The sequence below is a fragment of the Sinocyclocheilus grahami genome, unplaced genomic scaffold, assembly GCF_001515645.1.
Source record: "Sinocyclocheilus grahami isolate Dianchi unplaced genomic scaffold, SAMN03320097.WGS_v1.1 scaffold2332.1, whole genome shotgun sequence".
Classification (NCBI taxonomy): domain Eukaryota; kingdom Metazoa; phylum Chordata; class Actinopteri; order Cypriniformes; family Cyprinidae; genus Sinocyclocheilus; species Sinocyclocheilus grahami.
The window spans coordinates 36,720-49,061 of record NW_015507511.1 but is presented as its reverse complement, the minus strand read 5'-3'; the positions used below and the strand labels follow the sequence as shown (position 1 = coordinate 49,061).

General features: G+C 36.2%; 1 protein-coding gene and 2 long non-coding RNA genes across 3 annotated transcripts in view; 1 reads left to right on the top strand and 2 right to left on the bottom strand.

Moving 5' to 3' along the window:
• Window positions 1-6,989, bottom strand: part of LOC107574767 (uncharacterized) — a 12,243-nt gene extending 5,254 nt beyond the window's left edge. The window contains exons 1-3 of the mRNA XM_016261209.1: window positions 6,921-6,989; window positions 4,906-4,966; window positions 2,714-3,043 (exon numbers count right to left, since the gene is read on the bottom strand). Of these exons, the coding sequence (XP_016116695.1) occupies window positions 2,714-3,043; window positions 4,906-4,966; window positions 6,921-6,989 (460 nt within the window). The remainder of the gene's footprint in view (window positions 1-2,713; window positions 3,044-4,905; window positions 4,967-6,920) is intronic.
• Window positions 6,990-9,666: 2,677 nt separating this feature from the next.
• LOC107574768 (uncharacterized) overlaps window positions 9,667-12,342 on the top strand; it is a 3,744-nt gene continuing 1,068 nt past the window's right edge. Inside the window, exons 1-3 of the long non-coding RNA XR_001607727.1 lie at window positions 9,667-9,692; window positions 11,634-11,747; window positions 11,943-11,976. This is a non-coding gene — a long non-coding RNA (uncharacterized lncRNA). The remainder of the gene's footprint in view (window positions 9,693-11,633; window positions 11,748-11,942; window positions 11,977-12,342) is intronic.
• Window positions 11,649-12,342, bottom strand: part of LOC107574769 (uncharacterized) — a 5,513-nt gene continuing 4,819 nt past the window's right edge. Inside the window, exon 3 of the long non-coding RNA XR_001607728.1 lies at window positions 11,649-11,724. This is a non-coding gene — a long non-coding RNA (uncharacterized lncRNA). The remainder of the gene's footprint in view (window positions 11,725-12,342) is intronic.

Here is a 12,342-nt window from a genome sequence, read left to right as displayed (position 1 = left end):
GGCCCCCATTGATTGTGGCCTCGCAGTGTAACGCAGCCCAGGTCGTAGCACCAGCTGTTGTCACGGTCACCTTTTAAAGAGGAGCCTTTAAAGAGGTTGTTGTATGATTTTTAAGTCTGTTGTCATGAGCATTACACCATCGTATTAATAGGTTGACCGGGAGCGGTAATTAATACAGCTTGTTCCCTATTCTGCATTGTTCGAGCCACGCTGCTGCTTTTGGGGGTTTAATTACGTCCATATCTAGTATTCAAGTGGGCTTGATGTTTGTTCGTTTATTTGTTTTCTGTTTGGCATTGTTTTGAGTGATTTGAAATTGTTTTCTCTTACTCTGTGAATTATTTTTCAAAAGTTGATGTTTTCTTTTGTTGTGAATATGGACATTCAATTTGTGGTTTATTTTTAATGTGATGTTCTCTTTTCTTTTGTTTGTAGGAGTGGAGTGCTTCCAGGAGCGGGCTGGGTTTTGACAGCACCACGGACATTATTTAACTCGGGGTGGCCATTTTGTGTCACTATCGCTGTTACTATTTGCAGTGAGTCTTGTGCGTGTGATACGGGTTGGTGTGATTTTTCTCTTTTGCGTACCTGGTGCTGTTACATTCACCCGCTTGTCATATAGGAAGTCTCCGCTTTCTACAGCATTATTATTTGGATGTTTTCTGTTGTCTTCTTTTGAACCTATGACATTGGTGTGTGCCAGCTGTGGATTTTAAATTAATATTAGCCCATTCTTTTAGCTTTAATAAAAGATTGTTTATACGGAGATTCACACCTCTTGCTCTTTTCATGTGGAACATATTTGAGTGCCCTTATTTGGGTTATTTTCCCTGGTAGTCCGGGGTGGCGTAGTCACTACAACTGGGCCCCTTGCTACACTAACTAACGGTCTAATCAGATTCAATGATCTATGCTAAGCTACAGCTAAAAGTGCTCAAAAGCTAAAAGTGTTCGAAAACGGTAGAACTCAACTATTTAACTCTAGGGGAGTTGGAAAATGAGCCTATTTTCAAAAATAGTGGAGTGTTCCTTTAAATGTATTTTGTAAATATAATGATTATTTTTTTATTACTATTTTGATGGCTGCAACACACTTCAAAACAGTTGGCACAGAGGCATAATAAAAGTGAAAAGATCATAGAATGTCCATGTTAAACTGTTTTGAAACAGTCCACGATAAGCTGGTGAACTGGTAACAGGTGAGGGGATCATGATTGGGTGTAAAAGGAGCATCTCAGTCTTCGCCAGGAAAGCTGGATCACGGCTCATCACTTTGTGCCAAATTTCATGACAGAATTGTCAGAAAATCACATTTCTCAATGCAAAATTGCAAAGAATTGAGGTATTTCACCATCTTCTATACCATGCATAATATTGTGATGAGAATCCAGAGAAATCTCAGTATGCGTAGAGTGAGGAGGGAAACCTCACCTTTGAGGTTTATGCAACCTATGAGCTCTCAGATGCCATTGCTGTGTTAAATATAGCCACATGTGTTCAGGAGTACTATGGAAAACCACAGTCTGCATCAAGAAATGCTACTTGAAACTCTATTTACACAAGGAGAAATGTATACATAAATTCTAGGCAGAGACGCCAATGAGTTCTCTGGGTCCGAACTTATCTCAGATGGTCCAAAAGAGGGGAAAACAAACATCAGATTTTCAGTGGCAAAGACAAAAGGGAGCATCCAGATTTTCATTAGCGACAGATGCAGAAGCAAACATCTGTGATGGTATGGGGGTTTATCAGTGCAAACGGCATGGGTGACTGGCATGTGTATATACAAATGGAACCACAAAACCAGTCATATGGGTCAATTTTTTTAAATTGAGATTTCTACATTGATTTTCTTTCCATTGATGTATGGTTTGTTAGGATAGGACCATATTTGGCCGAGATACAACAACTATTTGAAAATCTGGAATCTGAGGGTGCAAAAAAATAAAAATACTGAGAAAAGTGCCTTTAAAGTTCTTAGCAATGCATATTACTAATCAAAAATTCAGTTTTGATATATTTTTACGGTAGGACATTTACAAAATATCTTCATGGAACATCTTTACTTAATATCCTAATGATTTTTGGCATAAAAGAAAAATCGAAAATGTGCTACAACAGTGTGGTTTTGTAGACACGTGTGGATGTGACTGACTGGCCAGCAAATCAGTCTTCTATTGAAAATGTTTGACCTGGCATGAAAAGAAGTACAACGATGACTACAAAGTGATGAGCAGTCTTGTATCAAGCGAGCATCCTTTATTCCCAGACTATTAAAATGTGTAATTAAAAGGAAAGTTGGTTTGGCAGAGTAACATGCCTCTGTACCAACTTTTTCAGAGTGTGTTGCAGCTATCAATATCAAAAGTTGTTTAAATTAACAAAATACAATTAAGTTGGCTAGTTAAATCATTGGAAATCTGTTCTTTGTACTTTTATCAATTAAATAAAGGTTAAAGAGAATGAATAAATCACATATTCTTGATTTTATGGCATTTTGCAAAACGTCCTAACTTTTTTGGAATTGGGGTATTCCAAAAATTGTATTTGCATTTGTTCTTGTAAGCTGTGGAAGTGATGGAGGACCATCAAATGTTTTAGGAATGAAGGCCAAATCATCCACGTTAAGCCACTGGTAAGAAGCCCATCTTAAGATTAATTTTCTAATAAATAGTATAGACAGAACAAGCACACCTGTACAATTGTGACTCACCATAGACAGTAACTCTGAATCTATATGTGGTCAGTTTCGTGCCTTTGATGTTTACTGTATAAAGTCCAGAGTCTGTGGTTCTGGTGTTTGTGATGGTCAGAGATCCAGTCTGATGATCCAGCTGCAGTCTGTCTCTGAATCCCACAGCATCACCATCAGATGTAGAGAAGATTCCATCCTCTTTACTGATTCGAGCTATACGAGTCTCTGGATGTCCAAAAGTCCATGTTATCAGATCATTTGTCTGTATTTCAGTAACACCAGATTCTAGAGAGACTGAACCTCCCTCCGTCACTGACACTGACTTCGCTGCATCTGAATCAGCAAACACTGGAAAACAGACTCAGTCACACATTAGTTCTTGTTAAAGTAAAAAATAAATATCTTAACACTGGTTTAATCAATGTTTGTCTTTAAGCTTGTAGTTTTGAAATGATCACAAACTTTTATTTTTGGCTTTGACATTAAAGTGAGACTCTGAACACTGCAGTGAAGTGAGACCCTTTAAAAAAGTGACTATTTGAGCTGATTTTATTCTAGTTCAGCTCAGACCACACTGGCACCGGCTCTCATTGAACTTAAACATCAGAAGTGAAATAAAACAGATAATTTTGAGTACATTTAATTGGACATCAGCTTCTCTGGTGATGATTTTAGGCAAGTAGAATTGCTGAAAACAAAACTTTTAACCATTAGGTCAGGGCATCGTGTACTGTATATGAAGATTTATGTGAAGCATCGCAAAGATATACAGTATCCTCATCATTAGTCATCATCTTATAGTCTGTGTGAACACTGTTTGTAGTTGGTGCCCAAAAATCTATGAACCAAACACACAGATCTCTCAATTTCACCTTTCTATTGCACTATTTTCACGAGGCAACTTTTTAAAACTGTGAAATGACAACAAACTAGTTCTTCTGCTGCTGTGATTTCATTAGTGCATGTTTCATTTCTCACAGTATTTTATCAGCACAAGATTATTTTCATGTTCAACAAAATCCCCCCCCAAAACAAGTTCTGTACACTGTAAAAAAAAATCCGTAAAACTTAAATTTACAGTTAAATACCGTAATTTCATTAACTGATATAATGTTAATATACCAACCTATTGAAGTACTGAAATCTGTTTTGTAGCTTTGTAATGCACTGATAACCACCAAATGCAGGAGGTGATGAGAAAGTCACATGATGAAACAAAGCCCATCACAAGCAGCTTTTAAATAATAACATATATAGAAGGTGCACAGTGTCATTCACACAAACACCATCATGGTAACACACATGAAACTGAAATAATGCAATAAACATTCATTTAACAACATTAGGTGTAACACACAACCCTAATATACAAAACTGATAAGAAAAAACTAAGAAACAGTTATTTCAACAAAAAAACATCAATTCTGGGAATGTCAATGTACGGTTATTCACTGTAAATTATATGGTCTTTTTCACTTCCAAAAACGGTATACTACCGTAAAATTAATGTCCAATACATGTAATGTCCAATACAGTTTTTCACCGTATATAGTAGGGGAATTTACCGTTAACCATTTAACAGGTTTTTACTGTAGCATTTTTACAGTCTTTTACCGTTAAATTCACAGTCATTTTTTACAGTGTACTCTACAAGATATCCTTCAGAAGATATTTAGTAAATCACAACAGGGCATAAAATAATACAGGTTTTGGCTAACAGGCTTCTTCAGTGTTCATCAAAACACAACAGAATGATCTTCTTTCAGACCGGCATTTATAATGGTCCGTTATTTCAATAGCAAGCAAAGAAAGACACTTGTTTTCTCTAGAGGAGCTGAATGAACATTATTATACAGTCTCATAAACTGTATATTACCTGACTAAACTGATATAAATCAATAAAGTCAGTAATACTGCCGTATCTGTACATTTGGCTTTTGGAATGTAGGAAAGTCATTTTTTTGGTTTTACATTTTTAAATACAGTTTATACCCTTTCCAGTCTGAAATTCTGATTGGACATAAGCTTAATTTAAAAGCCGACCGATGTTTAGAACACTTCGACTTCATCGGTTTCCGATTTCATAATTCAGGATAGAAATAGAAAATGCACTGAATGTGAGGACAAACACAGACGAGATCTCACCGTGAAATCATACTTTGTTTTATGAGTCTGGTACAATTGAAACTATAAAAATGTTTCGAACTTACCAACCAGATGCCAAAAGCACAAACTGCAAAAAACAAACAAGTGAAACATCTTCTCCAGCAGCTGAGAAAAGGAGAAATAAAAGTCCTGTAGAGTGTCTATTGTCACTGAGATGTAAACTGCTGCAGTCTGTGTTAGTGCGTGTCTGTTGTGGGTTGTACTTCTCATGCTGTTCTTTTTTTTCCTCAACCACACTCTCTCATGTTTTCACAGAGCTGTCTGCCATCACATTAATGATACTGTATTGATTTACGCCCTTTCCCAATCTTGTTTGGACTAGATTAATTTAGTAATCGAGTCTAGAATCGAATACTATAGCTTAGTTTCCAAATTAAAAATATTGCAAGAGGCAATTTTAGGCCAAAGAAAGGGAACCTCATTTACTTCTACCTAAATTTCAGCATAAACTAGTGATAAAATTTAAATGAAACACAAACAATGTATGTTTTCTTGACTTTCTTGAGAGAGAAGTCATGGCTTTGAGAAAATCATTTTTCAGTGGTTGTTCCTGCTCTGGCTGCAGTAACTTCCACCAAACGTTTCCTGTATTTGCAACACAGTGGTCAACAGGAATCTTGCACCATTTCTCTTTGAAAAACTTCCCTTCATTTAAGCAATATTCTAATTGGCTAATATGAGCAGCTTCAGAAGGTGTATTTTCTTCGGTTAAACTTAAAAAAAAGGAAATTACATAAACTGTACACTTTTAAATAACATCTGTACATTCATTAAAACTATTATATGTTGTTGTTTTTTCTCAGTATTTCTACTTCTGTATCATATTGCATTATTTAATTTTCTGTTTTCTTATATGTTGCAATACAATATGTGGCCCTGGAGCACAAAACCTTTTTTTCACAAAACCAAAAGTCTTAAGTAGCTGGGGCTTATTTGTAGCAATAGCCAAAAATACATTGTATGGATCAAAATTATAGATTTTTCTTTTATGCCAAAAATCATTAGGATATTAAGTAAAGATCATGTTTCATGAAGATATTTTGTAAATTTTCTACTGCAAATATATCAAAACTTCATTTTTGATTAGTAATAAGCATTGCTAAGAACTTCATTTGGACAACTTTAAAGATGATTTTCTCAATATTTAGATTTTTTTTGCACCCTCAGATTCCAGATTTTCAAATAGTTGTATCTCGACTAAATATTGTCCTATCCTAACAAACCATACATCAATGGAAAGCTTATTTATTCAGCTTATTTATTCAGACATGGTTTTATGTTTACACGGCGCACAATAAACAACTTTAAAGGAATAGTTGTATATTTCTCCATTGTTTTTAATTTATGTCATTGGCAATGCTTCATGGGATTGTAGTTCTTTCCCTCACCAAAGCTGTTAAGTGTAAGTCTTGTTGTTTTGTCCGATTTTCATGCATTTTTATGCTTCAAATAAAAGTTTGTAATGTTGTGATTCTCATCTTAGCTGGTTGGCATGGTTCTTGGCTTATGGTTTAAATACTTCCAGAACCAGCACTGCTGAAAAAGTGGACGGGCACTAATGCACTTTATTGTAGCTATATTAAGTGGATTCCCTTCACTACCCCTCATTAGCATTAGCAAGTGTGTTTTTGTTTGTTTTGTTTTTTGAGTGGAAAATGCTCAATATTGCATCAGTGTTAATGCATAAATACAAGTGGTAGCTATGCAGACAGATAACCTACTTTGTATTGGATGCTGAATAAAACTAAATATTTGTATTAATTATTATTATTATTCATTCCAAACATAAAAAATGGCAAATGTAGCCTATACATATAGTCAAATTAATAACCTTAACAAACCATCTGTCTCTTTCCAAGAAATGTTTGACAAAAACTAAAACTTGATTAAAGGTTCTTTTTTCTTCTTCGCCTTTCTGTCCTGCTGTTCCTGCTCCAGTCCGGTAGGTGGCGGTAATGCATCCATTCATCATCATTAATCAAATCAAAAGAAGACGCGGCCGTGTTTGTGCGCCTTTTTCCTTCAGGATAATAAAAGATAACGGCCTATAAAATCTTACTCTGAACTCAGATATAATCAAGAGCATTCTCAGTCGATTTAAAGCCTCTTCGGTCTGTTTTCCAGTCATTGATTCTGTCGATCGGTTTGATTGCGACACACCTAACGTTACAAACACTCCGGAGCAGATTACAGATATAATTCAACAGAATGTCTCAACTTAAATTCTCTGAAATGGAACTGTTAAACATGCAAGATGTGCAACGTGTCCATGCGTCTTGATGAATCTGATTTCCAGTTATAAGAAATCAACTGGATGTTGTTTTAGTTTAACTGTATGTAGAATGGTGGCGGAACATTTCCCCAAAAAACAAGACCTCACAAAACAGAAGTCATGTGATCACTGACGATCACGGAACCCTAAACATAACCTCTACAAATGAACAATGGCTTTTATTAGAGTGACCACTGTTTAGTCGTGTAGTAACACAAAATGTATGACTGAACTGTTGGTACTGTTTGTTGTCACTTTTTCCAGTCTCCTCCAGACTTGAAATGTGGTTTGGAACTATTAGTCATAATGTGAGCTCACAGAGATATGATGTGATTGGGTGGAGGTTTGAACGGCAAAACCATCCTGAAGCTGTAGTCAACTGAAAGACAAACCAATGTACTTATCGGAATTTTTTTTTTTACAGATTTTCAAATAGTTGTATCTCGACTAAATATTGTCCTATCCTAACAAACCATACATCAATGGAAAGCTTATTTATTCAGCTTATTTATTCAGACATGGTTTTATGTTTACACGGCGCACAATAAACAACTTTAAAGGAATAGTTGTATATTTCTCCATTGTTTTTAATTTATGTCATTGGCAATGCTTCATGGGATTGTAGTTCTTTCCCTCACCAAAGCTGTTAAGTGTAAGTCTTGTTGTTTTGTCCGATTTTCATGCATTTTTATGCTTCAAATAAAAGTTTGTAATGTTGTGATTCTCATCTTAGCTGGTTGGCATGGTTCTTGGCTTATGGTTTAAATACTTCCAGAACCAGCACTGCTGAAAAAGTGGACGGGCACTAATGCACTTTATTGTAGCTATATTAAGTGGATTCCCTTCACTACCCCTCATTAGCATTAGCAAGTGTGTTTTTGTTTGTTTTGTTTTTTGAGTGGAAAATGCTCAATATTGCATCAGTGTTAATGCATAAATACAAGTGGTAGCTATGCAGACAGATAACCTACTTTGTATTGGATGCTGAATAAAACTAAATATTTGTATTAATTATTATTATTATTCATTCCAAACATAAAAAATGGCAAATGTAGCCTATACATATAGTCAAATTAATAACCTTAACAAACCATCTGTCTCTTTCCAAGAAATGTTTGACAAAAACTAAAACTTGATTAAAGGTTCTTTTTTCTTCTTCGCCTTTCTGTCCTGCTGTTCCTGCTCCAGTCCGGTAGGTGGCGGTAATGCATCCATTCATCATCATTAATCAAATCAAAAGAAGACGCGGCCGTGTTTGTGCGCCTTTTTCCTTCAGGATAATAAAAGATAACGACCTATAAACTCTTACTCTAAACTCAGATATAATCAAGAGCATTCTCAGTCGATTTAAAGCCTCTTCGGTCTGTTTTCCAGTCATTGATTCTGTCGATCGGTTTGATTGCGACACACCTAACGTTACAAACACTCCGGAGCAGATTACAGATAATATCCTCTGAACGTCTTCGGAAACTCCCTTTTTGCTGATTTCTACAGCAGTATGAAAAGCGTCTCTTTGTACTTTATGTTCTTATTCTCTATGGAAGGTAATATTTATGTCTCTTTCTTAAACACTTTCGGTTTCTCTTTGTAAAATAGTCAAAAATAGTATTTTTTTGTAACTATATTGCGTTATAATTCAAGTGTAATACACTTTAAAAGATGTCTGTTATAGTTAAATTAATGAATTCCGTGTTTTTTAAGGCTATGCTATTAGTATTATCTCCGTATAGGTGTTTATTTGTGGCTTTGGATATGCAGATGCTGATGTTTGTCAATATACATATTGATCAATTGTTAACAATCCTATATGAAATATATTTATATCAGTTTCTTTTGGAACCCTGTTAGTTTCCATTTAAGAGCACAGAATGGGAAATCCAGATTTTAAACTATTCGGATTTTACTTAAATATTTACTGAAATTTGATATAACTGCCTAAATCTAAGGCAGCTTTTGCATACAAAGGTATTTCAGACAGACTTCTGAGGCAGCAAAAGGGTCTACCGCAATGATCTACAACAAACCATAGATAGACCCTGCTCCGGAGTAGGAGCTAATTTGGTTCTCGAAAAAGGCAGTCCGGTACTAAAATCGCTCCCAGTTCCGGCGGTGCGAACACGCCAAAAAGTGGGTAGTTCCACAATTAGTTCTGGTACTATGAAAAGGTTCCTGCGGTGCGAAAGGCCCTTATTCCACATTTTCATCTTTACTGCGTCACTTTGGACACACGTTCACGACAGTATCATGACGCGAGCGTGTGGTGGCACTGACCCAGATCCAGCGTAATGACGTTATCACGCCGGATCTGGTTCAGCGCTGGCACCGCCACACGCTCGGAAAATGTGGAATAAAGTCGTTATTTTGGTTTAAAAATACGCAAAAAAAGTATTCTCGTAGCTACTACTTTGTCGATCATCTTGGTACTTTTCTGGACCTTGAACGTGGTAGTTACCTTGCTGTCTATGGGAGGGTCAGAGAGCTCTCAGATTTCATCCAAAATATCTTAAATTATGTTCCAAAGATGAACGAAGGTCTTACGGAAGACATTCAATGTCAGTGGTGAGTGTCTAATGCGTTCCCGTTTTTATTATTAGATTATTTACATAATTCAACAGAATGTCTCAACTTAAATTCTCTGAAATGGAACTGTTAAACATGCAAGATGTGCAACGTGTCCATGCGTCTTGATGAATCTGATTTCCAGTTATAAGAAATCAACTGGATGTTGTTTTAATTTAACTGTATGTAGAATGGTGGCGGAACGTTTCCCCAAAAAACAAGACCTCACAAAACGGAAGTCATGTGATCACTGATAATCACGGAACCCTAAACATAACCTCTACAAATGAACAATGGCTTTTATTAGAGTGACCACTGTTTAGTCGTGTAGTAACACAAAATGTATGACTGAACTGTTGGTACTGTTTGTTGTCACTTTTTCCAGGAAGTCTCCTCCAGACTTGAAATGTGGTTTGGAACTATTAGTCATAATGTGAGCTCACAGAGATATGATGTGATTGGGTGGAGGTTTGAACGGCAAAACCATCCTGAAGCTGTAGTCAACTGAAAGACAAACCAATGTACTTATCGGAATTTTTTTTTTTATATATTTGTGTCTATAATTTTCTCAGGTTCCGGCGGTGCGAACACGCCAAAAAGTGGGTAGTTCCACAATTAGTTCTGGTACTATGAAAAGGTTCCTGCGGTGCGAAAGGCCCTTATTCCACATTTTCATCTTTACTGCGTCACTTTGGACACACGTTCACGACAGTATCATGACGCGAGCGTGTGGTGGCACTGACCCAGATCCAGCGTAATGACGTTATCACGCCGGATCTGGTTCAGCGCTGGCACCGCCACACGCTCGGAAAATGTGGAATAAAGTCGTTATTTTGGTTTAAAAATACGCAAAAAAAGTATTCTCGTAGCTACTACTTTGTCGATCATCTTGGTACTTTTCTGGACCTTGAACGTGGTAGTTACCTTGCTGTCTATGGGAGGGTCAGAGAGCTCTCAGATTTCATCCAAAATATCTTAAATTATGTTCCAAAGATGAACGAAGGTCTTACCGGTTTGGAACAACACGAGGGTGAGTAATTAATGACAGAATTTTCAGTTTTGGGTGAACTAACCCTTTAAAAGGAATAGTTCAGCCAAAAATGATTCACAGTCATCCTTTACTCGCGCTCGAGTTCCAAACCTTCTTCTATTGAACATAAAGGAAGATATTGTGGGCAACTAAGCAGTTGCTGGTCCCCTTTGATTCCCATTGTATTTCTTTTCAATACTATGGGAGTCAATGGGGACCAGCAACTGTTTGGTTACCCAAAATATCTTACTTTGGGTTCAGCACAAGAAAAAAAATCATACAGGTTTGGAACGACTCGATGGTGAATAAGGATGCCAGAATTGTCATTTCTGGGTGAACTATGCCTTTAATGCATTGATAATGTAAGCTAAGAGAGGCACCTGTCGGTCTAACAGCATAGTAACAACTGTTAGCATGTAGTATTTTTAACTGTTAAATCCGTGTTATTTACTACTTACAATATTGTAATTGAATTCAGTGCTGTATTTCAGTAAAACCGCATCAGTAGTGAATACGAAAATCATTATAATTTGAGATGTTACAATCAATAGGACAAAGCAAATGAAAGTGATGTGATGACGGACAATGAGAACGCAGAAAGAGATCTGTCTCCTGATACAGGCTGATTCCCTATTAAAAATACACTATTAAAACTATTAAACAAATACACTAATGCAGTATTAAAAAATAGTGTAAAAACAATTTCCACTTTGAAATAGTGATTTTACAAACAGTTACAAAGAACCAGCAAGACATTGAAATGAATGAAATTTTGAAGTAGAAATCTGAAAAAAAAAAAATCTCCAATCTTTTTTATTTGCAACTTTTTTTGTACACTGTAGAATCATCTGCTAGAAACCGACTGCTCTGAGCTCACTGTCAGTGTTACACTAATGACTCTCTGTCTTCAGTTCACTCAGGTCTGTCTCCAGCAGAAATAGCAGGGATTGTTGTTGGTGTTGTTGCTCTGCTGGTGGTTGTAGCTGCTGTTGCTGTGATTTGCTACAAGAAAAAAAGACAAGTTTGTAAGTATTACAGGTGATACAGTGTGAGAAAACATTGTGCTTATTTATCAAGCAGCATTATGAAAGAAACGTCATTAATACACAAATATTAAAGACGCCAGTGATATGACAAAACAGGAGGCAGATGTGGAGCAAATTTGTTTATTTTGTTGATTTCTGTTTATATTTGATCGTTCTGTATTTCTGTTTCCGCAGTATGAGCTTCTGTGACAGATGAGGACTGACTGTGGTAAGTAACTCAAGTCTTTCGGTGTCAAAAATTCATTTATCATCTTTAACAAGGATTCTTATTTTAGCAAAAGTGTTGAATGGTTTGGATGAAGGATTGTGAGTTTGTACGACTGGACAGAAAAGTCACTTGTGTGACAGAAAAGCACTTCCTTATTTCTGTTTATTTTAAATATGTAATCTCTAAATGAAATGATCTGATCATAAAGTTCAAAATCTGTAACCTAAACAACACAAACTTGAGATAATTAGGAGGTGTTCTTAACATTAATAATATTGTATTGATATTGTGTTTGTCTAATATATCCAGAGATCTTCCCACCTGACTGGATTCTGCACTCTCTCTCTCTCTCTCTCTCTCTCTCTC